The sequence below is a fragment of the Sorex araneus genome, chromosome 6 (genome assembly GCF_027595985.1).
Source record: "Sorex araneus isolate mSorAra2 chromosome 6, mSorAra2.pri, whole genome shotgun sequence".
Taxonomy (NCBI): Eukaryota; Metazoa; Chordata; class Mammalia; order Eulipotyphla; family Soricidae; genus Sorex; species Sorex araneus.
Genome location: NC_073307.1, coordinates 58,434,732 through 58,460,566, shown reverse-complemented (window position 1 = coordinate 58,460,566; position 25,835 = coordinate 58,434,732). Strand labels below are relative to the sequence as shown.

At 50.0% G+C, this 25,835-nt stretch overlaps 1 protein-coding gene across 3 annotated transcripts in view; it reads right to left on the bottom strand.

The window, feature by feature from the left end:
- The window catches only part of ARPIN (actin related protein 2/3 complex inhibitor), a 61,727-nt gene that overhangs the window by 4,607 nt on the left and 31,285 nt on the right, over window positions 1-25,835 (bottom strand). For 2 of the 3 annotated variants that reach the window (XM_055144015.1, XM_055144013.1), the window contains exon 1: window positions 257-409. In XM_055144015.1, the coding sequence (XP_054999990.1) occupies window positions 257-348 (92 nt within the window). In that variant the 5' untranslated portion in view covers window positions 349-409. Of the gene's footprint in view, window positions 1-256; window positions 410-25,835 lie in introns of those variants that run through there. The other variant, XM_055144014.1, reaches the window with a different exon arrangement.

Here is a 25,835-nt window from a genome sequence, read left to right as displayed (position 1 = left end):
TGAGGGTGCCGGTGCTGAAGCCTGAGGCTTGCAGCGTGGCACTACATTGGTCATGAAAGCCACCAGGGGTCAGGGAGGGACAGGCAGCCGGCACCCAGTTCCCCAACTTGACTCTTCTTTAAGCCTGGGGTCCGGCTCCCTGACAACTAAGGGAGTTTTCAACAGATCACTCGGGCTGCAGCTTCCCCCCACTCCAAGCAGTTTTGGTAGCCCAGCCTGCCCCTGCATCCGACCCCAGGGACGCAGCACGCCTTACCCCTGGTGGGCGGCAGGGTCCCAGGGCCCTGGCAGCCGCGTGCTGTGCACCGCCTTGTTCCGCAGGGCGCTGTCGTGGTAGATGCGGCTCATCGTGGAGCTCCCCGGCACATCCGGAAACGGCCTTTCCCGGCGGGATGTGGGGGGCGGGGCCCGCCGGCCGGTCTGGGAGGAGGCAGCTTCCGGGGAGCCCAGCCTGGTCTCTCACCTCTTCCTGAGGTCAGCAGGAGCCCGGCAGAGGGGAGTCCGGCGGGCCAGAACGCCAGGGAAATCTTTCCTGGGGGCGGGAGGGAGACCAGGAAACAGCCCCCGGGAGCAGTAGCCTTGTCCACGTCTTCATCCAGTGGTGGCTGCGGGATCTGGGCTTGGACTCGGGTTCTGACATGCCAGAGTTTGAATTTCAGCCATGTGAGCACAGACAAGTAGCTCAGCCTCTCTGAGCCCAGCAGAAACCCCCGTCGCTGCCGGGGAACACAGCATTAGCCACCCCCTCTTCCCACATAGCTTTGGGCCTAAACACGCTTGGGTGCCAGAGGTCTGTTGTCACCCCAGGTTTGGGCTCTCTGGTTCCACTTCACTTCCAGGATGGGGCGCCCCCAGATGTGGCCTCTAGGGGAGCATTCACCATGGGGCAGAGTCCTGGATGAACCGTTCTGTGGGTGGAGAAGCTCCTCTCCCCTTCTTACATGATCATGATTATTTTTGGTCTTTGGGCCACACCTGGTTGTGCTCAGGGCTGACTCCTGGGTCTGCACTTAGGGATCATTCCTGGCTGTACTCGTGGAGCCATATGGATGCCAGGAATCAAACCCAGATAAGCTGGGTACAAGGCAAGTACCCCCCTCCCCCCGCCGACCCTGCCAGCACTGTCCTATCTCTCTGGCCCGTATGATTATAATTATTATCATCACTGTTTCTTCCCTCCCTCCTTTCTTGTGATGCTGCGTGACTGTGGGACATAGACATCCCTGGCTGTGGTAAACAGGGGTCTGCCTGGGTCACCCATTGAACACTCGTCCGCAGTGCTCACTGCAGTTGGCACCCCTTTACTTGTGCTTGTACACGAACAGGTGATGTTTGTGGGGCTTACGGGGATCACAGCGGTTCTTCAGTATGGGCTCCCCACTTTCTGGGTTTTGCTGTTGTTGTTTTTTGGGGGTCACCCTGGACAGTGCTCAAGACTTACTCCTGGCTCTGCACTCAGGAATCACTCCTGGCAGTGCTCAGGGAACCATATGAGATGCTAGGGATTGAATCCAGGTCTACTGTGCACAAGGCAAACACCCTCCCAATGTATTATTGCTCCAGCCCTGAGACTGCAATTTCTGGCCTTGATGCTTGCACTCTTTCCTATTGAAGGGCCAGATGGGAGTTGCACCCATTCTTGGGGTGCTCACACACACCTGGTATGAAATGGGGCAGGGCCCCTCCCAGCAGAAGTGTGTGGTGCTAAGCTTGGACAGTGGAGAGCAGGCGTGGAGTGGAAGGGTATAGAAGCTGAGGTGTGGGAAACTTCCACTCACCAGCCAGGGGAATCACAAGAAACAAATTTGGTTCTTGTTAAGCCAGGGAAAGTGGACATCCACAGGGTCTTGCTACAGCTGCACATGTCACTATAAACCTGCCAACTCTCACCACATATTTTTGGTGATGTTCAGGGGCAACTCCTAGCTCTGTGCTTGGGGTTGGCTCCTGGTGATGCTTGGTAAAAGCCTAGCATCCAGGCCTCCTGCCTGCAAATCATATGCTCTGGCCCTTGCAACTCTTTTGGGCTTTCCCCCCTCTTCCAAGGTCACTTATTCAGATTCCTGGAGGCATAACAGGGTTGAACAAGGAGTGTGTATGTTTGAGTATGTGTGTGTGTGAGTGTGTGTGTGTGTGTGTGTGTGTGTGTGTGTGTGTGTGTGTGTGTGTGTGTAGAATCTTGGGATTGATGCATCAGAACATATCTTAGCATATCTGATACATCTTGTCCTGACAAAGTCTGGAGGTTTCAGAAGAAATAACAAGCAGCCCTGCCAAATTGCCACCAGTGTGGTGAAATCACCTGCAGAAAACACAGGAAGCAGAAGATGCAAACAAAGGAGGCACTGGGGCTGGGGGTGGGGACAATGATGGGGGAGCTGGGGTGGGAGGGAGGGACTGTGCTTTGCAGCAGCTAGGATGCCAGGAGGAGGAGTAAGCCATCCATCATCTGGTGCAGTGCATGCAAATGGGGAGTGAAATCTGGACAGGCCTGTGTGAGCACCATCTCCCTCATGTTGGTCTCCCACTCCGGGCCTCCAGAGCCTTTGACCTCTGGGTTGCCTCTCAGCAGTGACCAGCTCTGCTTGGGCTCTGCCCCCCTACCCCTATTCCATCAGGGGTCCTCTCAGACAGTTGGTTCTGCAGTGGTCCTTAAAAAATGCTTCTGAGGTTAGAACTGTGAAATGGAATCACCTACTGTTCTGATGGCAATCATGACACTGTTGCTTGCGCTTGAGTGCACAGCTGTCCCTGGGCGGGAAGGGACAGTGCAGGACTCCGATACCTCACCGGGCTTGATCAGTCTGAGGTGCAGGTGGAAGGTGAAACAGAGCTGGGAAGTAGAATGCCCGCCAGATGTCACGAGTGCAATAATAATTGGCTTCGATGAGCAACACTGGAAATCTTGTGAGAAGATGAAGGTAACAGCCCTGGGGGCTTCTAGTGGGTCCTTGGGTTCTAGTGGGTTCTTGTCACCAGCTAGGCTGGGGAGTCCTCAGGCAGGGGTGATCAGGCCCAAGGAAGTTCAGTGTGTGGTTTTGGCAGCTCTCCTGTCAGCTTGAGGCCCCGGAAAATGAGTGTAATCCTTGCTGTGGGAATATGGGCTACCTAACCTAGAGCCCGGAATTTCCCCAAGCTGCCCAGGCTCTCCCCTAAACCAGAACCCCAGCAGATCTTACCAGAAGCAGATACTCTGGGAGGCACCTGTCATGTGCCTCCTTCGCCTTTCACTGCCTGCAGACTGATGGCCTAACCTGAAATGCACACAGCAGCACACACACTTAACCAGCCAGTAAGAATGGCGAAGCCCAGCAAGGTGTGGCCCGCAATCTGTCCATCAACAAACGTTTACCGGCTTCCTCTGTTACCAGACAAAGCGAAGATAATGCAGGGACCGAGGGTCTGGCTCAAGTGGTAGAACACTGCCACACATGCAGGAGGCCCTCGTGGATTTCCTGAATCACAGGCCCTGTCTCAGCTCTATTAGATATGACCTTGGGGTCTCACATGCACCCTTGGGAGTGACCCCCACTGGAGACCCACAGGGTGTCACTCTCACAGCAATAAAAATATTAACAGAATGGAAGGAAATGAAAAGTCAGTTGTGTTTGATAATCAAATGGTGTCCATTGTTGCAAGTCAGGCAAGGAACAGTGATCACAGGGCAACAGAGCAAACAAGCCCCAGAGCTTATTTGCATCCCAGCCAGTCTGGGTGCAGAGGCCTCATTGAACACTCGGCATTTCATGAAAAGTCACTGAGAACCATGAGTTACTAAAAATGGCAGAATAAGAAATCTGAATATCCTGTATTTACTGAAATAAATTGAGTTTGTCATTTAAAAACACAGTCTTCACAAATGTATATGCACTCATCCCTCTAAGACAGCATTCTGAGAGGGGGGTTTAAGGCTGTGCAAATATTTGTATTTGAAAAGAAGAAATCTCTAAAATCAACCTTCCACCTCAAGAAACTAGGAAACGAAATTAAACTCCAAGTAAGTGGAGGGAGAGAAATAAGAGTGAAAAATCAATGAAATAGGAAACAGCAAACATTATAGACAAAAATCAATGAGACCAAAGCTTGTTCTCTGAAGAGGTCAATAGAATTGATAAATTTCTAGATAAGCTGATCAAGAGAAGAGAAAGGAAGACCCACATTGCCAACACAGCTTTATTTAAATTTGTTTTCATCAAATGTTGAACAGCTATAGGAGTCTAAAGTGTAGTCTACAAACAGGGTATATTTGGTGTATAAGTATAGTTGCTACCTTGTCCCTTCCACCCTGGCTCCTTTCTCTTATATGGCTTATCATTTTACTGATTTTGTGGTTTATCCATTTTACCATTTGGCATGAGAAAATATAAAGAGAGTGAATATATTCATAGTGTTATTCAAGAAACTGCCGTGTTTCCCAGATGAGATGGTGAAAAATTCTTGTGATTGTACCTGTGTATCTCATGGTGATTCAATTAAAAAAAAAAATTCTTGTGAAGGTAGTCATGTTTAAATATAATCAGTATATCTAAACAAAAGTCCTTTAGCATATTCAGAAAGAGTGTGTTCTTTAGATCAATGAGTACAGTTGCAATTGGTGAGTATCTGCAGAGTATCAAAGGGGTTGTTCTGACCGTAGAGGGAGAATACCAGCTTTATGTTGACTGTAGGGTGACAAGTATCTGTCCATCTGTGGCAAGTTACTGTGAAAAATTGGTACAGTTAATTTTTCAGAATCCTACTTTGTATTCCAAAGGCCTTAGCAATTCCAAGTCATGCAGATTCCATTTATAATTTGGTCAGTAAACTTGTTGGCCCTGATAACACCAAAAAGTGTTAAGTGTGTCCTGCCTAGGGAATAGGTGTGTCTTTCTTTTTTGCAGGGGTGGTGGTGTGCCATACCAGGGAGTATTTAAGGCTTACTCCCAGCTCTCAGGATCACTCAGGGATCACTCAGGGATCACTCAGGGATCTCAGGGGTCACTTCTAGCAGGCTGGGGGACCATATGGGATGATGGGGATTGAACCTTGGCCGGCAGCTTGCGAGGTAAACACCCTCCCCACTGTACTGTTGCTCCAGTCCCAGGTGTTTTTTTTTTTCCCCCCACATCTGGTGGTTCTTAGGGGCCTTTCTCAGTATTTCAGATTCTCTAGAGATCATAATTAGGACATCTTGTGTGGTGTCTGGGATCAAACCCGGGCTCCTCCATGTAAAGTATATATTCAGCCTTTTGAGCTATCTCTCAAGCCCAGGGGTGGGGCTGAGCGCACAAGCTTTGCATGCAGGAGGCAGGAGACCTGGGTTTGGTGCCACCAGCACTGCCCAGAGTAGCCCCAAAACTCCACTGGTTGTAGCCTTCAATCTAAAATACATATTAAGTTCTGGAAGCTAAGCATAGAGAGCTATGTGGGAGAGTTCATGGCTTATACCTGTCAGTCACTAGGCTCAATTCTCAGCATGAGGGGGGGTTGAGGGGGGATGTACAAAAAATAAGCACTAGAAGATTAGAATTTTTTTTTCTTTTTGGGTCACACCTGGCAATGTACAGGAGTTACTCCTGGCTCTGCACTCAGGAATCACCCCTGGCAGTGCTCCGAGGACCATATGGGATGCTAGGAATCAAACCCGGGTCAGCCGCATGCAAGGCAAACGCCCTACCCGCTGTACTATTGCTCGAGCCCCAACTAGGAATTTTTTTTAACTGTGCTAAAATGCAACATAAAATTTGTTGAACGGTTAATATTTGACCGTTTTGATTGCTGTGCTTTGCATTGCTGTCAGTCCTACTTTGCACACATATGTCTGTCTTAACTGCTCAGTGGGACTGAGTCAGTCCTCAGGCGTCCATCTAGCTCCAGAATCCCTTTCCTCCTGCCAGGCTGAAACGCTCCACCCAGCAAACTACAACTCTCATTTCCACTTCCCCTCAAGCCCCTGGCAAGCACCATCTCTCCTTTGTTCCCATGAATTTGACTATTCCAGCAGCCTCACGTCAAAGGAATCATGGAGCATTTGTCTTCTTGTGATTGACTTATTTCACTTCGCCTAATGTGTTCAAGATGCATCCATGTTGGCGTGCATCAGAATTCCACTCCTTTTTCAGGCTGATTAATATTCTGTGTGTATAGACCACATCCATCTATCCGTTCATTTGTTGATGGGTGTCTGGGTTAGTCCCACCTTCGGCTGTTATGAATAATGCTGCTTGAACATGGGTGTGTGGATCTCTCTCAGATCATATTTTCAATTTCGTTTTTAATTTTTCTGTCCAGGGATTCAACCCAGGGACTAATACATGCAGGGCAAGTACGCTACACCTGAGCCATATCTCTGACCTGTTTTCAGTTCTTCTGAATATCTACCCAGAAATGAAATTTATTTATCTAAATAATTCTATTTTTCATACTTGTCATATTGGATTTCATAAAGATCACACCACTTTACATTCCCACCATTGCTATAGAAGGGCCCTAATCACTCCGTACTCTCAATACTGTTTATTTGTGTGTGTGTGTGTGTGTGTGTGTGTGTGCAGGCTAGCTCCTGGTTCTGTGCTCAGGGATCACTCTTGGCAGAGCACAGGGGACCATATGGGGTGCTTAGGATCGAATCTGGGTCAGTTGTATGCAAGGCAAGCACCTTCCCCACTATCCTATCTCTCCTGCCCACAGTTTATGAATATTTTTTTTTTAGGGCCTGATCCTAGTGGGTGTGAGGTGGGATCTCATTATTGTTTTCGTCTGTATTTCCCTTGTGATGTTGAGATTCTTTTCATGGGCTTTTTGGGCCATTTGTAAAACTCCTTTGGTGAAATATGTTAGTGTATTTTCCTTCCAGCATCTTACAATATTGTTTTTATAATATATTATTTTTCAAAATAGTTTCAGTTCTTAGTGGAATAGATGTTGATCTTTTCCTGTTTCCCGTTTTTTTTTTCTCTTTTATCACAGTGTTACAATACAGTCATTCTCTAGAAGGCAAAGACAAAAGTCCTGCAAAGAACCCATCGTGTTTTTCCCCACTCCCACACTGAACAGCAGCCATTTGTAATTCCTGTCATCTTCCTTCTTGCTATTTTCTCTACCGTGATAACATTCAGAACACACAACCTTCAGTATGACACCTTGACAGAGATGACGTATTCTAAGTTGAAGGAATTTTCTGAAAACAACTGGTGTAGGAAGGTTATTTCAATCCCAGACCAGTTTCCTCCTTGCGACAGGGCATATCTCCCACATGAGAGGTGCCTCGTACCAGGAGGGGAGCAGCTACACTGCATGGAGGCCACTGGATCAACAGCTTGGTTCCACCGGCCTTCACCCCCACCCCCACCAGGTCCCACCCCTAGCTGAAATTCCTTTATCTTGTCTGTTCACCAGTTCATTATTTTCTTTCTTTGTGAGATAGAAACGTGTTCTTTTTTTTTCTTTTTGGGTCACACCTGGTGATGCCCAGGGCTTCCCCCTGACTCTGCACTCAGGAATTACTCCTGGTGGTGCTCGGGAGACCATATGGGGATGCTGGGAATCAAACCTGGGTCGGCTGCGTGCAAGGCAGACGCCATACCCTCTGTGCTATTGCTCCAGCCCAGGAGCGTTTTATTGCTGTGTTAGAAATGTTTTATTGCTATGTTCACTTTTTATTGTCATTGTTTCTGGACCACGCCCAGCAATGCTCAGTGTTTAGTTCTGACTCAGTGCTCAGGTGACACTCCTGGTGGTGCTGGGGGATGATGATAAGGCAGTGAGTGCCCAGAATCCAGTGGGGTCAGCTGCATGCAAGGCCAAGCACCTTAGTCTCAGTACTAACTCTCCACCCAGCAGAATAAATGGTTTTACATTTTGTCTCCATTTGCCTGTTTCCAGATTCACTTCAAGATCTGCAAGCAGAGGATCAGTCCCTAGGGACACAGCTTCTCCTGGGACCCATGCTAGTTGAAGGCCTGACCCTGGACAAGCAGGGTGGTAACTAAGTACTTGGGACTAGGAGACTGTTACTGGGCCTCACTTGCAGACTGGTGGCTCCTCCAGCTGGGCGTGGGGTAGGTGTGAGGCCTGCCTGAGGAAGACTGCCTGCCTTTGTCTTGGGCTCCACTGGTGATTTGCAGCAACCTGCCCAGACCTCAAAACTTCCACTAAGGCATTTTTCTCCAGGATTCTTTCATTCATCCGCGAATGCTGCTGGCCTCCCTCTCGCTGGCATTGCCTTGTAGATCTTGCTTTCTATTGAGATGTCCGCAGGCCCTGAGATTCTTTTGCCAGCTGTGTCCGGTCCACCAAGTCCATCAGAGGCATGCTTCATTTATGTTACCATGTTTGGATCTCAGCATTTCTCTTTCGTTATCTTTGAGTTTCCATTTCCCTGTTTACATTGCCCATCTGTTCTTACATGCTATCTACTTAGAGACATTAGAGCCCTAATATCCATTAGGGTATTAGTCATTGTTATTTTAAATTCCCCATTTGATTGTTCCAGTATTCCTGCTGTAATTGAATCTGGACCAGAAGTTTGGTCCTGTACAAAATAATAATAATAATAATTTTGCTGTGCTGGAGCAATAGTACAGCAGGTAGGGCGTTTGCCTTGTTCATGGCCAGCCCAGGTCTGTTCTCTGGCATTCCCATATGGTCCCTTCAGCACCTCTAGGAGTGATTCCTGAGTGCAGAGCCAGGAGTAACCTCTGAGCATGTCCAGGTGTGGCCCCAAAATCAGTAAAATAAAATAAAAACTGTTGTAATAGACCTTTAATAATGTGGCATTAGATTTGAGGGACAGAGGAACATTTTATTTACTTCTTAAAATGAGGCTAAGGGGGGCCAGAGTGTTGGTACAGTGGGTAGGGTGGGTAGGGTGTTTACCTTGCACACAGCTGACCTGAGTTCGAGCCCTAACATTCCATATGGTCCCCCGAGGAGCACTTCCAGGAGTGATTCTTGATTGCAGAGCCAGGACTAACCCCTGAGCATTGCTGGGTGTGACCCTAAAATTTCTTCCCCCCCCACCGCTCCAAGAAAAAAAATGAGGTCAAGGAGAGCTGGAGCGATAGCACAGCGGGTAGGGCGTTTGCCTTTCATGCGGCCGACTCGGGTTCGATTCCCAGCATCCCATATGATCCCCTGAGTACCGCCAGGAGTAATTCCTGAGTGCAGAGCCAGAAGTAACTCCTGTGCATCGCCGGGTGTGACCCAAAAAGCAAAAAAAAAAAAAAAAAAGGCCAAAGATAGTACAGCAGGAAGGGTGCTTGCCTTGCACATGGCCGTGACTGACCAGGGTTCGATATCCAACATCCCAGATGGTCTTCCTGAGGCCCTCCAGGAGTGATTTCTGAGAGCAAAGCCAGTAGTAAGCCCTGAGCACCGCCAGGTGTGGCACCCCCTAAAGTAAACCACTTTTGGGGGCCTCCCTAGCAGTGCTCTTCCCCCCAGGGTGCTATGCTCAGTATGTGAGGCTGGAGCACTCTGGGACGTCACACAGACAGGCCATGTGCCCCACCCCCTGAGTTTCCCAGCCCTTCAGGAGCCTTTTCTAGTTCTCTGAGCAAGTGGCAGTGTCTCAGCACTTCACCTTTGTCCACTCACAGCCCCTTTCGCCCCAGGACATGCAGCGTGAGCAAGCGCAGCCTCTGATTTACACTATTGGTGACTCTGAATTTTTGAATTGCAGGGCTGAAACCTTTTACTGTTGCCTGATTTTTGGGGGACCCCTACATTCAGGAGACCCATATGGAGTTTGCAGCTCATGGTTTAAAAAGCTGGAATTTATTTATTTAATTAGTTAATTTATTTATTTAGATTTTTGTTGTGTGGGAGCCACCCTGTGGTGCTCAGGCTTACTCTCTGCTCATGGATCACTCCTGGTGCTGCTCGGGGGGACCATTACACGGTACTGGGGATCGAACCTGAGTCAGCAGCACTCAAGGCTAGTGCCCCGCCTGCCAACAGATGCTGGACTGTGTCTTTGAACTGTGAACTTGAATGTACCCGCTATAGACTCTGCCCCAGAGGTGGCACGATGGACTGCATGGCTAGAGTAGGCAGGAGGCTACTGGTGGATGCTACTGCCCCCTGGAGGCCACTGGACCCGGGGGAGGCAGCATTAGGGTTGGTGCTATTGAGAAAGCAGGAATGGAGGGGGTCTCTGTCCTGTTCCCTTAGAGAAGGGAGATTCCCAGGGGTCTGGGGCTCCAAGTAATTTTTTCCGGTAAAGGGGTCAGTAGACCAAATAAATTGGGAACCTGGGCTAGAGCAGTTAGAACTGGACGGTCAGAGATTGAGCTTTGCTCTTCCCCCAGGTCACAGGCTCTGATAAAAACCAGCAGGTCAGGCTCTGGCTAATTAGTCTCTTTTTGAAACCTGCTTCAAGAGGAGGCATCACCTTTGCCCAAAGGTTTCCTAGTTCCTTGCCTTGCCAGAAACAAAGAGATTGTTTTCTGACACTTACATCCCAGACTTGTTAGTGGTCTCTTTCTAACCTCATAGATTCGTCCACAGCTTTTTTTTCTGAGGAGTCCACTTTTCTCTGGGTGAGGCCACTTTTCTCTGGGTGGGGCCTCGGAGTCTCCTCTCCAAAGAACTCAGGGTTTGCATAGCTAAGGAATGTCTTCTTCATGCCTTGGTGCTCCCTAGTGCTAGGAAATCTCTTCAATTTTATTATTTCCCAAACGTACATAACCAGGACCCCCTATCTCTCAACCTAGAACAATTCCATGGAAGTTGTTTTGGTTTCTGGGCTACATACCATACCAAGATGCTCAGACTTACAGACTTATTCCTGGCTCTGCACTCAGGAGTTGATGCTGGTGGTGCTTGGAAAGAGTTTGGGGATGAGAACTGCTGCTGTCTTTCATCGTGCAAAGTCATTTCACAAGGTAAAGACTTCTTTGCAGGGCTGGAGTGATAGTAACAGCCGGTAGGGCGTTTGCCTTGCATGCGACCAACCCAGGTTCGATTCCCAGCATCCCATATGGTCCCCTGAGCACCGCCAGGATTAACTCCTGAGTGCAGAGCCAGGAGTGACCCCTGTGCATCGCCGGGTGTGACCCAAAAAACAAAACAAAAAATAAAGAATTCCTTGGGATTTCATCCCATATGGTCCCCTGAGCACTAACACGGAAGTTTGTCATTGACATATGTTCCCGATGTATGGTACATGGATATTTGGGCTAAGGAATAGTTTCGTCTGATAAACATCAAATAAGCAATCTAGAGGGTTTCTACACCGAGGTTACTGGTAGTTATCCCTTGATACAATCACAAGTGTTTTTGTTTGTTTCTGTCTATATTTTCTTATCTTTCTGCAGTAAACCTTTATTGCTTTTCTAATAAGAAATAGTCATGTAGTATGGGCCCAGGAATATACTAACAGATCAATGAAACTGAATAAATAAGAGAGAAAGTGATTCAATAGATGATGGATTTGATGTGTGATAAGAGTGGAATTTAAAATCAGTGGGGGAGAGTTGGTGTTTTGATAAATTTCATTAGTTGGATTGGCTTACTGTTTGGAAATTAAAGTGAGATCTACCACATATCAAAGGCTAAATAACCCTCTACATTATTTAAAGGCAAAAAAACTACATTTTTGTTTGCTCTGTTTTGGTTTTAGTGTCAGAGAGAGAAATACTTTTAACCATACCATATAAAAACAGAAGGTTTCTGGCTGGGGAAGTAGCTTAGTGGGAGAGAACACACCTCTGCATATATGAGATATATGAGATATCAGGCTTTGGGTTTGATCCCTGGCCTTCCAAAATTCCCCCAAACAATCATTTTCTCTGGAAGTTCAACTCCTGTTGGACAAGCGGGCATGTGCAAACACTGCAGCCAAAGAGAGGGGGGAAAAGTGAGGGAGGGGAAGGAGAGAAGAAAGGGAGAGAGGTGGAAGAGAAGGAGAGATAAGAGAGAGGGAGGGAGGAGAGAGAGAGGGAGAGAGAGGAATGAAGGAAGAGTTGGGGGGGAGAGAGAGAGACTCATCACCAAAGGAAGGGGCATTTAAATATATACATATAGGGGCTGGAGCGATAGCACAGCGGGTAGGGCGTTTGCCTTGCACGCAGCCGACCCAGGTTCGATTCCCAGCATCCCATATGGTCCCCTGAGCACCGCCAGGAGTAATTCCTGAGTGAAGAGCCAGGAGTAACCCCTGTGCATCGCCAGGTGTGACCCAAAAAGCAAAAAATAAATAAATAAGTAAATAAATATATACATATATATATACATATATATGGGGCTGGAGCGATAGCACAGCAGGTAGGGCATTTGCCTTGCATGTGACCAACCCGGGTTCAATTCCCAGCATCCCATATGGTCCCCTGCATCTCCGGGTGTGACCCAAAAAGAAAAAAATAACATTAAAAATATATACGAATATATGGAATTTTTCTTGCAGTGTGGCATGGAAAAGGCCTTTCTAAGTCTAGTGTTAACGAGGCTGGGAGATGGCACAAGGGTAAGGCACTTGCTTTTGCATATATCCAACCCTGATTCCATCCCTGGCACTGCATGTGGTCCCCTGAGCACTGCCAGGAGTCACTCCTGAGCACAGAGCCAAGAAAAGACCTTGAGCACTGCTGAGTGTGGCCCTAAAAACAGATTCTGTTTTTTTTTTCTTTTTGGGTCACACCCAGCCATGCTCAGGGGTTACTACTGGCTTTGCACTCAGGAATTACCCCTGGCATTGCTTAGGGGACCATATGGGATGCCGGGGATCGAACCCAGGTCGCTGCATGCAAGGCAAACGCCCTACCCGCTGTGCTATCGCTCAGGCCCCTTAAAAACAGATTCTAAATGGTGTGTGGGAAGCTGTTTGAGGGGTGACATCTGGTCTGCTTCCCTCAGATAGAAGTATGAATATAGAGAATATAGGCTTTCATTGTGTGCTGTGAAGACTTATTTTGAACAAACATTAGTGGGGGAAGTATACAGCACATATGGCAGACAGAGGGTTAAAGCAATATCTATGCTTATGAATGGGAAAAGAAGAGAATAGAATAAAACAACAGTGGTTATCCCCTGAGAAGAGCATAATGGGTTATTTTAATTTTCTTCTTTATATCCTCTCCTATATTTCCAAACATTTAACAATAAAAATACATTATACTCTCCTAGCCAGAAAAATATGATTTTTTAAATTGAAGGGCAATATGACAATAAAAGCAGATAATTAAAGAGAAGGTATGAAAAGGAACCAGGTGACTACACAGGTTTGAAAGAAGAGAAGGTAAGAGGTGCTCACTGGGAAAAGGAAAATAAGAGCGACTGTGCACGTCAGAAGGACAAAATACATGCGCCAGACGAGCACGACAGAGCTGGCAGAGACACTCAGAAGCAACATTAAAAATCAATATAAAAACAGATGAGGAGGGAGCAGTGGTACAGCGGAGAGGGCGTTTGCCTAACACGTGACTCAGCTGGGTTCATTCTCCAGTACCCCTGAACTCTCCAGGAGTGATCCCTGAGCACTGCTGGGTGTGACCCAAAAGCCAAAACCAAACCAAACAGTTGAGAAAAGCAGGTGAGCCCTCGATCGCCTGCAAGGGAATTCTGAGTTCAGAGCAGCAATGAGTTGGCTGGCCGGAAGCCTGGCTCAGTCCCAGGGCTCCTGGGAGGGAGGGGCAGCCCCCGGAGCCTGGCTCCTTAGGCAGGGTCTTCCTCAGGAGGCCTCCCAGCTGCATTGTCCCCACCTTCCCTGTCACCATGCTCTTGGCCAGCCCAGGCCCCCTGGCTCCTGCCTGAAGGTGCTCAGTGAGGGTGAGTCCCAGTTCAGATCAGCCTGGGGAGGTCTGCAAAGTGCCTGCATCCAGAGGAAATCAGCAGATGCCAAGGAAATAAGGGACTCTCAGCAGCAAGGTCATAGCACACGCCTGCCCTGTGGTCCTGTGAAGCCTGATCCAGCAGCGGCAGTGGCTGGAGTGCCTGGCATATCCAAGAAAAGTCCATACTGGTCAGTGCTTGCAGGACACTGCATGAAAGAACAGAGCTCTGTCAGCATGCTCCTTCCTGGATTACAAATTAAGTCCTTAATCGTCCTGCTGCACTCAGGGCTGCTGACAGCAAAGAAGGCTGATGAGGACTGAGAAGCACGTGTAGAGTCTGTGGGGCCTGAGATCGCCTGCTGATGCCACAAGGCTGGGAATTCCCCTCCGAGTGGCATGATGCTCACCCGCCCTTCGTGCCATCCTGCTTCCCTTCAAGCCGGAAGTTCCTCCAGCAGCATTTCCTTTTATGTTGTTTGTTTTGTTTTGGGGGCCACACCCAGTGATGCTCAGGGCTAACTCCTGGCTCTGCGCTCAGGAATCAGTCACTCCTGATAGTGCTCCAGGGATCAAATGGGGTGGGGGAGGGGGTGGAATATGGGTTGGCTTCTGCAAGGCAAGTGCCCTCTCCGCTGTCCTGTCACTCTGACCCCTCTGGCCGCATTTCTGGTGGTGGGCAAGTGTCTGACGTGGACTTGATGTGAAATAGATGTTTGCTGCCCTAAATTAAACACTTTTCAGGAACAGGAAGCTCTTCGGGCAGACACAACTCTCTTGTGATTAGCGCTCCTCCTGTGGAACCAGCATAGGCTCCCCGAAGCTGCCGCCCACTGGCTTGGCACACCCCTGGCGCTGCTTCCCCTTGCAGGCTGTGTGGCACGGTGAGCACAGGGTTAGTGAGCTTCAGAATGAATCTCCGCACGGGGCCCAGCCGTGGAGCATGCAAAGACAGCTGGCTAGCCAAGCGTCCAGCTTTGCAAAGACAGCCACCAAACAGCTAACAGAAACAGTCAGCTCCCAGAGCTGCACTAGCAGTCCTGTGACCGTCTGCAGATTCCGCGTGACGTACCGGCGACCATACTATGACGCTTGGGGTGTTGGATGTGAATCATATTTAATTGTGGTATTCAGGTGTATCTTACTGTATTTCATTTTTAATTGTTTTTTAAAATTGGGGGGGGAGTTCGGAGGTGGGTGTTGAAGAGATAGGACAATAGGAAGGGCACCTGCCTTGCACACGGCTGGCTCAGGTTTAATTCTTATCACCCCATATGGTCCCCTGAGCATTGCCAAGAGCGATCCCTAAGCAAAGAGCAGGAGTAAGCCCTGAGCACCGCTTGGGGTGGCGAGGTCAAGAGATAGGTCAGCAGGTAGAGCTCTTGCCTTGCACGCAGCCAAGCTAAGCTGGGCTTGATCCCTGGCACCCCATATGGTGCCCTGAACCCCGCCAGGGGATCCTGGTACTAAGCACTGAGCACTGTCGGGTGTTGCCCCAAAGCAAAGACAAACAAAAATCCAAAAATTGTTTCAGGTTAAAAAAATATATTTTGGGGGCTGGAGTGATAACACAGCGGGTAAGGTGTTTGCCTTGCACACGGCCAACCCGGGTTCAATTCCCAGCATCCCATAAGGTCCCCCAAGAACCGCCAGGAGTAATTCCTGAGTATATGAGCCAGGAGTAGCAGGAGTAGCCCCTGTGCATCCCTGGGTGTGACCAAAAAAACAATGTGTGTGTGTGTGTGTGTGTGTGTGTGTGTGTGTGTGTGTGTGTGTGTGGTACACGCCTGATTGTGCTCTGGGCTTACTTCTGGTTCTGTGCTCGTGGGACCATATGGGGGGGCCTGGAATCCAACCTGAGTTGGCATCTTGTGAGGCAAGCACCTTTCCCACTGTACTGTCTCTGGCTCCTGTGTTTTGTTTTGGGGGCAGAGCCTGGAGTACTTCCAGGATGTGGCCCCCAAACCTGAGTTTCCCAGCCAGAAGGAAAGTATGTGAGTTTCCAAGTTTCCCAGATGATGTGAATTTCTAAGTGATGTGAGTTTCTGCAGTGCAAATTCCTGAGTGCATTCAGGAGTTTCCAGCTGCCTCTCCTCCCCCACAGCCCTTCCCCCAGGCAACAGCCTCCTAAACTGTCAGGCCCCAGCCACACCCCAGAGCACTTCCCCCAGCCCTGCTGCTTTCTCCTTCCTCTTCCTCTTTTCTCCTTCTCTTCCTCTTCTCTCACCAGAAATTACATCCCTTGTCTAAGGAGTAATTAATTCCGCTCAAATAAAGATGGCAGCCGGCTCATTCCCGGGCTCATGTAATTACATGCCATGGTGGGCAGGGCCGGCCCCCAACTCAGAATGCTGTGCCCTTGCTCTTAGAGCTTTGTACTGTGTGTCACGCAGGTGACCGCACCAGCACGTGGTGAACCACGCCCCCAGCCAAAACTTTCTACTTGCCCATTTTTTTTTTTAAACAATTTATTTATTTATTTATTTTTTATTTTGGTTTTTGGGTCACACCCGGCGATGCACAGGGGTTACTCCTGGCTCTTCACTCAGGAATTACCCCTGGCGTTGCTCAGGGGACCATATGGGATGCTGGGATTAGAACCCGGGTCGGCCGCGTGCAAGGCAAACGCCCTACCCGCTGTGCTATCGCTCCAGCCCCTCTACTTGCCCATTTTAGTGGGTTTTTTTTTGTTTGGCAGGGGGCAACCCAGCAGTGCTCAGGGTTTAGTCCTGGCTCTGTGCTGAGCAATCACTCCTAGTAATGCTCAGGGGACCTTATGTGGCAGTGACGATCTAACTTGGGTCAGCTGTGTGCAAGGCAAGACCCCTCCATGCCATCCGGTCTCTCTGGTTCTATCTGCCCACTTTATAGATAGCATTAGAGGCCCCCAGAACGTTTGCTAGGTCTGTGATGGAGACCGGACAGAGCCAGACCTGAAGGGAAGTCTCCCTCAACGGATCTTGTGACTCAAGGCCGTGTTCCTAGGCCTTCACCCCGGGGTTTTGAGGGTGGGGAGGCCTCTGCCCTCTCCAGCCCACGGTCTCTCAGAGAGCAGGATGCTTCAGCGATCCAGGCTGGATGCCTAATGACAAGGATCATCGGTCCTTCCCCCATGAGTGGCTGTGTGCTCTGAGCATAGTACTGCACCCTCTATGTCATTCCCTCACCTTGTGACTTAGTAGGGAGAGGTCCCTGACGCACAGAGGACTTGGAGACATGCCACCGCTGCACAGCCAGCAGAGGTGAGAGGAGTCTTTGAACCCTGATCCCGCCTCACCTCCGAGTCCTTTTGCCTCTACCCACCTTGCCGTGGATTTTGCTGTTCTGGCCAGCACAGCCTGAGTTTGCTGACATCCAGGGACGCCTGGAAAGGCAAGTCTGGTAGGTTTGCCCAGTAGGGAGACTCACAAGCTCCCCCGCCGCCCTGCTCCTGTCCAAGGCTAGCTGCCTTTCCCGTGGGGGGAGCTGCTTTGGGTTTCAGGATGGGCGCCAGAAAACAGCTAGCGTGTCGGCTGGAACCCTGGGAACATATGCAGCTCGCCTATTTGAGGTGCAGAGGAGACTGGCGCGCACAGTGTTTAGAAACAGCTCCTTCCCCGGCAGAGATGTGTGCGTGTGCGCTGCGAGGAGAGGCGGGGAGTGGGCTGTCTCTATCCCCTGTGGACAGGGAGGCCCAGCGAGTGAAGCTGGCGGGAGAGAGCCCGTGGGCGCTCGGCTTTTCTAGGGCGCCCAGACTGGTTTACTAAGCCAAGCAGGATCTGTTGACTCAGCTGAGGGTGGGGTGGTTGCCCAGTCAGGTGCAGCTCGATCAAAGGGTGACTGCAGCCTCTGGTCTCCTCCCTCTGGGCTTTAAGCCTGTGGCACGGGTTGGTGGCCATGGCTCCCAGCTGACTGCCTCTCTGGAAGAGGGAGCTCATAGCCCCGTCGATGGCTTAGCTCCTGCCTTGCACGGGCTCTGGCTGGTCTCACTTGGCTAGGCAAGTGATTGGTTGGCCTGCATGCCTGTCATTCTTAGGGTGGGGGCAAGTCCACTTCCAGTGGCCTGGACATAGAGACACAGAGGGATCATGCCCCGAAAACAGTATTGGTAGGCCAGAGAGACAGTACAGTGGGAGGGTGCTTGCCTTGTTTCTGGTCAACCCAGGTTAGATCCCTGCGACTACAAATGGCCCCTAACACCCCAGGAGCGAGCACAGCGCCAGGAGTTAGCCTTGATCACCACCAGGTCTGGCCACCAAAACAAATGAAAAAACAATATCGGCACTGGAGAGATAGTACAGCTGGTAGGATGTTCGCACGCATTTACCTAGGTTGCACGCCGCCCACCTAGGTTCAATCCCTGACATCCCATATGGTCCCCCAAGTATGTTAGGAGTGAGCCCTGAGCACAGAGCCAGCAGTGAGCCCTGAACACCGGGGATGTGGCCCCAAAATAACAAAAAATATTGGGATGCAGGATGGAAGACAGGATATTAGGTATCAGAAAGACAAAGGTAAAAGGTACCACTTAGGGTAACAAATTCAGCAACAGTGCATGAGGCGGAGAGCTGCACTGAATTACTCCTGATGGGTCCCAGAGTTCACTGGTAAATAGATTTTGAGCTCAGCCTGTATTCTCCCACGTGGGGAGATGGGAGAGGAGGAGGGCGCTGGGAAGTTTCCAGCTGGCCTAAAATTTTTTCTGTTTAATGCTTAATCCCATGCTCACACTTGGATACTCCCAGTGACAGCTAGAAAGCAAAGTGAACCAGCCCGCCATAGGGGCTGCTACTGCTGCTGAAGCCAGCTGACCTCTTGGCACAGCAGACAGCAGGGTTCCTTAGCTTGGGACTGCTTTTCCTGGCTTGGGTAGCATCCTGAGGGCACTCTTCTCAACCCCCCCTTTTCACCTGCATGCAGGGAACACACGAGTCTGGGATTTCTTGGCCTACAGACAGAATCTAATGGGAGAGCAGAGCACCACGGGTGCACAGCACCCAGGCAAGGGGAAAGACAAGAGGTCCTGGGATCAGGCAGGGGTCAGCAGGAGGCCCCAGGCTCCCCTCAGCTTGCACAGTGTCCTTAGGGATTCAGCACAGTGGTTAGAGGCCACAGGCACCGCCTCAGGCGCATGCTGCATACCAGGCTGTTCTCCTAAACTTCACTCAGTGGGACTGGATTGACTTCATCCACTCTAGGACCTCAAGGAGGGAGATAAAGTAGCAGATGAGGACTTTGACTCAGGAAGTCACCTTGTTAAATGTGACGCTCACCCCCCTCCCAACAGCTGGAAGCAAGGGTGTCTACCTAAAGGGGTTCAGAGAGGGATGCCATTTCTTCTGATTTTTTTTTTCCCTGAGGCACTGGGAGGCCATTCAGAGCTTTAAGTCACTAAGAGATATTGCTTGTTTGCTGTTGGGCTGCTGGAAGTTAGGTCCAGAGTTTCACAAATGCCAGGCAGGTGCTCGACCTGGTACCAAGAGGATTTGGTTTTGTTTTCTGTTTCTGAGCCACACCCAGGAGTGCTTGGGGCTTACTCCTGATTCTGTGCTCAGGGGCCACCTGTGGCATGCTGGAAGACCCCGATGCGGTGCCATAATTCTAACCTTTGTCACTACTTCAGCACGTGCAAGGCAAGTGCCTTAACCTCTGTGAAATCTTTACTTAAAGAATATTTTTATTTATTTATTTATTTATTTATTTATTTATTTATTTATTTATTTGGTTTTTGGGTCACATCTGGCGATGCACAGGGGTTACTCCTGGCTCTGCACTCAGTAATTACTCCTGGTGGTGCTCAGGGGACCATATGGGATGCTGGGATTTGAACCCGGGTCGGCCGCGTGCAAGGCAAACGCCCTACCCGCTATGCTATCACTCCAGCCCCCCTTAAAGAATATATTTTTTTTAAATTTAAATTTTATTGAATCACCATGTGGAGGGTTACATAGTTCTCAGGATTATGTCAGTTATACAATACTCAAACACCCTTCCCTTCACCCGTGCCCATATTCCATCACCAACCACCCCATTATACCTCCCGCCCCCTCCCAACCCCCCCAGCCCCCGCCCTTGTAAGTGATAAGTTTCACTTCGTTTACGCTTTATCTTGGTTACAGTCCATGTTTCAACACATAACTCACTATTGTTGCTAGGGTTTCCCCCAAAAAAGAAAAAATAGTCCCACTGTCAAGGAAGCATTTGATGGCTCTCCATTGCTGAGAATGTAGAGATATTAAGTCCCGCTGTTTGTTACATAACTTTTCTATTTTTTTCCCCCCTCGTCCCGCGCCACCGAGATCACGCCTGTTTAGTAATCACCACGCTGCCTGACAAAGGGAAAACAAACCAAAAAAGATGGTTATTTCCCGTCATCAGCCAGCGTGGGGCTCTGGCTTAGTTGATAGTCTGGTAGAATGTCTGCAAGCAGTTTCTGGAACCAAAAGTAATACGCTGGTATCGGCCCCGGCTCGAGATTCCACCAGCGTCCCGCTGTTCCAAGTACATAATAATTTATTCCCTTGTATCCCATTCCCATGCCACCAGGTCCGTGTCGGCTTAATGGACATCATACTATGGTTAACGCCACGCCGCGTTTCTTCCCGAGAAAGAAGGATATTTCTTCTCAGCCGGCGTGGGGATATGGCTTAGTGCAGTCTATAGAGATGGCTACCACTTTGGTAGCCTTCAATATTTCAGCAAAAGACTTACTATTCTTGTTAGGATCTCCCACCAAAGTCCGACCCGTTAAAAGGGAACCATTTCATATTGGTGATGATTAAATGACAATAGGTTGCGCGGCCATGGCAGCGGCCTCGCGGCTTTGAATTTCTGTATAAAGTCCAGGGAAAGTACAGCCAGAAATTACACGTCGCTACAAACTTTAACCCTATTATGGTCCCCCCAAAGTTCAACCCATTACAAAGGAACCATTTCATATTGCTGATGATTAGATGACATTAGGCTGCCGCGGCCGCGCAGTTTTGGGTTTCTATATAAAGTCCAGGGAAAATTCTGCCTAAAATTCTATCGCTACAATCTTTTACCCTTCAACAAAAAACTTAGTACTATTGTTTGGAGTTTCCCCCCACGGGAAGACCTGCCAAAAAGGAACATTTACACGTTGCTGACAATCAACCTTAAAGAATATTTTTAAAAGAGCATGAGGGCAGCGAGGAAGGTGCTTTCCTTGCATGAGACAGACCTGGGTTCAATCCCCAGCATCCCATATGGTCCCCTGAGAATCACCAGGAGTAATATTATTGGGAGCTCTGGGGAGAGGTGGTAGGGTACTTGCCTTGCACATGGCGACCTAGGTTCAGTCCCTGACATCCCATATGGTCCCTCGAGCCTGCCAGGAGTAAAACCAAGGAAGAGAGCCCTTTTTTTTTTTTCTTTTTTGCTTTTTGGGTCACACCCGGTGATGCTCAGGGCTTACTCCTGGCTCTGCACTCAGGAATTACCCCTGACAGTGCTCAGGGGACCATATGGGATGCTGGGAATCGAACCCAGGTCAGCCGCATATAAGGCAAACGCCCTACTCGCTGTGCTATCTCTCCAATCCTATAGAGCCCATTTTGATGTGGGAGCCCTGGATTTGATCCCTGGTGCCTCATGGTGTTTCCCCCACTCCCTGAACCTCCTAGAATGCCCCCACCCCAGCACCATCTGGTATGCCCCCTCAAAAGATTGAGAATGTTATTGAATAGTAAATCAGGGAATAGTGGTCAACTGTATGGTGAAGGATAGAACTAGACTTAAAACTTTTCTGTTGTTGTGGGGCCACACTCAGCGATGCTCAGGAGTTACTGCTGACTGCACTCAGGGGATCCTATTGGACACAGGGGATTGGACCCGAGCGGCAGCGCACAAGGCCAATACCCTCCCAACTGTCATGTCACCCCAGCCCCTAGAATTAGACTTATTGTGGTAGGTGTCAAGGGTCAGATCCACCAGCTGGTTTTCAGCAGTGCACCTCGGAACTTGATCAGGTGTCCATCAATGCCAGTATCCAGTGGGGAGCTCTGGCCCGCAGGCAGTCCGTGGGAGTGGAAGGCTGAGGAATACCTGAGAGATGTTTCCATGGTGGAATCAATGTCAGTGCGCTTCCAGGGTGGCGGGGTGGGGGTGGGAATGCCGTGCCAGGTTTCTGGTTGGTCGCCTCTTGGACAGTGGCCCCATTGACGGGAGCCCAGGGCGGGGGAGGACGGTTTGGCACACTGACTGGAGAGCGGATGAATTGCTTTGTTTTGGACAAGTGGTGAGTAAAGAAACCACCACGCAGGTGGAGATGGCCTCAGGCTCGTGACATACATGCTGAAATGCAGGAGGGCCGGGCCTCTGGGGAACAACGCCCTGTCTGTGCCCCAGCTCTGCTCGCCTGTGCCTTCATGGGTCCTCCCTAAGCCCACGGAGCCAAGTGCCATTCTGGTCCTTGGTGCAGAGACTGGGTTAAGGGCAGGTGGTGAGGGGCGCTTGGGATCGAGAGGAGCTGGGATTAGAACCTGGGCTGCATGCAAAGCATGTGCTCAGCCCTTAGAACTTTCTCTGGGCCCTGAAGTGGGTGCTTTGGATGCAGGAACCTGATTTCATCCCCAGAATTCCTCTCAGCAGTGCTGGGAGTGACCCCAGAGCACTGAGCCAGGAGTAGCCCCTGAGCACTACCCAGTGTGGTTCAAATCCCAGAAGAGGGTGCTCGGAGAGAGGGACAGCGTGCAGCCTGGTGGTAATGCTCTGTGACCCAGTAGTGCTTGTGACCCATGGGGCTTGACCTTAAATGGCTGAGACCGGCTCTCTCCTGCTTTTTTTTTTTTTGCTTTTTGGGTCATACCTGGCAATGCTCAGGGTTCACTCCTGGCTCTGCACTCAGGAATCACTCCTGGTGGTGCTCGGGGGACCATATGGGATGCTGGGAATCAAACCCGGGTCGGCCACGTGCAAGGTAAAAGGCCTACCCGCTATGCTATCGCTCCAGCCCCTCTCTCCTGCTTTGAGCTACCTCCAGACCCTGGATAGATTTCTCCCTCCCTCCCTTCTTTCCTTCCTCCTTCCTTCTCTCCCTCCTCCTCCCTCCCTCCCTTCTTTCCTTCCTCCTTCCTTCTCTCCCTCCCTCCCTCTTTCCCTGCCTCCCCCCTTTCTTTCTTTCTCCTCGATTTCTTTCTTTTTTGTTTTGAGCCATACCTGGTTATGCTTAGGACTTACTTCTGGCTCTGCACTCAAGGGTCACTCTTGACGGTGTGTGAGGGACCATATGAGATGCCAGGGATAGAACCCTGGTGACCTGTGTGCAAGGCAAGCATCTTACCCCCTGGACTAGCCCCATGGAATGACTTCCTTTTTTCTGGGAAATATGGTTCATCTTTTCAAATTGTTTGTTGGGGGCCCGTAGTGATAGTACAATGGGTAAGGTGCTTGACTTTGAATATGGTCAACCTGGGTTCAATCCCAGGCACCCCATATGGTACCCTGAGAACCACAAGTAGTGATTCTTGAGTGAAGAGCCAGCAGTAACCCCTGAGTATTGCTGGGTGTGGCCCAGAAAAACAAACAAACAAACAAAATATATATATATAAAAGGGGCCAGAGAGAAGATAGGACAGTGGGTGGGGCACTGCTGGCCTTACATGTGGCCAACCTGGGTTTGATCCCCGCCATCCCATATAGTCCTCTGAGCACTGCCGGGGATAATGCCCGAGAACAGAGTCAGGAGTAACCGCTGAACAAAACTGGATATGACCCCAAAAACAAAAAACAAACAATAAATAAAATTCCTTTTTGGATCCTAGAGTAACTGACAGCCCAACCCAGCCATGACTCCATTTCCAGGAAGTGGGGCAAAGAGTCAAGTGTGAATAGGAAGTCAGTGCTTGGGAGAGGAAGGGCCACACAGCCGGTCACAGGGGCAACTGGTTTCAGTTCCTGGGCCCAGCTCTTGCTCTCCCTTGCACACAGCTTGTGTGATTCAGCCCGAAGCATGATCCCTGACAGCAGGAAGCCAAGACTGGGAAGTCAAGTAACTTCCTAAAATCTGTTCTGCTGCTTAGAATCTCATCCTTGGACTAGTTCCCACTTTTCTCTTAAGACCCCATTCCTTTTTCATTTATTTTTCATAATTATATATTTCCTCCACTCCGTAATTGAATCATAATCAAGGAGGTTAAGAAGTCCCAAAGGTGTTAGTTGGAGGCTGGACACCCAGAGGCCAAGGGTGTGTCACTCCCAGTCTGGGGCCAAAGACCAGTGTTCCTGCTTAGCAGGGAAGCTGCTTCCTCTGAACTTTTTTTTTTTTATGGTTTTAGGGCTACACCTGGCAATGCTCAGGGGTTACTCCTGGCCCTGCACTCAGGAATCACTCCTGGTAGTGCTTGGGGGACCATATGGGATGTGGGGGCTAGAACCGGTCAGCCAGGTGCAAGGCTATTGCCCCACCTGCTGTACTCTCTCCAGGCCCCTCCCCTGGGCCTTTTCTGTTCCAGCCTTCATGTGATCCAGGCCCACCCACACGAGAAGGACGACCAGTTTGGCTCTAGTAATGGCTTCTGGCTGTGATCTCATGTGGAAGAAGCATATGCAAGCTCTCCGGGGTCTTCCACTTTAGTTTATCCTCCCACCACACCCCCACAGTGCCAGGGACCCATGATGTTTGAGCTCTCCCACAGAGCACATCCCTGGTCCAGGCAGCTCTCGCTGGTAAGGGCACTCATCTCTTTCTGGAGGGCCCCAGTCTCCCGAGCTAACCACCTTTCACAGCTGCCACACTGGACTCTGGGCTGTCTATACGTGGTTCGGGGTGAAGATTCAGTTTTGGGGTTGGAGAGATAGGACAACGGGGAGGGTGCTTCCCTTGCATGAAGCATTCGGTTCATTCCCCAGCATCCCACATAGCCCCCTGAGCACCACCAGGAGTAATTAATTCCTGAGTGCAGAACTGGGAGTAAGCCCTGAGCATGGCCAGGTGTGGCCCCAAACCAAAAAACAGACAAATCAATAGCATCTCTTCTTCCCAGGGAGAACTGGGCCAGTTTTAAAGTGCTCGCCTTACCTCTGTTCCCTAGGAGACCCTCAGGGGAACAGCCACACTGTGGGGGTCTCCATAAGTGTTTGCTGAGAAAGTGAAGAGTGAATGTCAAAGGAGGGGTCCAAAGGGGATTCCGGCTCACATTGCCACCTGGCCTGATGCTGACGGCCAGAGCCTGTTTCTCCCTTGAAGAGATCTCACTGTCCACACAGTGTATGGGCCTTCTCTTACCTCTCCTGTCCTCCCCCCTCCCCTCCTCTCCCCTTCTCCTCCTCTCTCATTCTTTTTGGGTCATGGGCTACTTCTGGCTCAGTACTCTGGGGTAATGATACTGGTGGACCATGCGGCACTGGAGCTCGCACTTGAGCCTTCTGCACATGATGCTCCAGCCCCAGTTTCTAGGCAAACAGTAAAGTGCAGTAGTCACGCTCGCACACACATACACACACACACACACACACACACACACACACACACACACACACACACACGCACACACACTGCACGCCTTGGTGCTGCCTGGGTGAAGACGATAAATTCCCCTTCTGTCTTGTTCATCATCATGGCTGCACAATGGAGTCTTTCTTTTTCCAGACAACATGTTTAATTAATGCCTTAAAGGAAATTCATGAGCGTGATCCCTGCCATTGCATGCTTACTCACTCATCTGTTCTGTGGACAGAAACGCGGGTGGAGGCCCTGCTTGGAAAGCAGCACCAGGCACTCACGGTCCCGAGGGATTCTCGGGGCTCCACTTCAGGCCTTCTCTGGTCCACCTCCAGCCTCTCTCGCTCCCTCCACAGAAAGCGCCTTCCCTCTCTTTGCACAACACATTTTCACAATAGCAGGTTGACCTAGAGCAGCCAGAACTCCAGTTCCTTTTTCCTGCCAGGTCTTCACACGTTTCTAGGGGAGGAGAAGTATTGAGTTGAACAGTAACTTCCTGTTTGCTTGGCCTGTCTCCTGCTCCTTGGGAGCTTCCTGAGGGCCTGAGTCCTGTCACCAGTGACTGGTGTCCAAGGGAATCTCAGAGCTCCTGAGCCAGTAGAATGTTGTTCTAGAGACTTGGTCAATATAACAAGGCAGGGAGG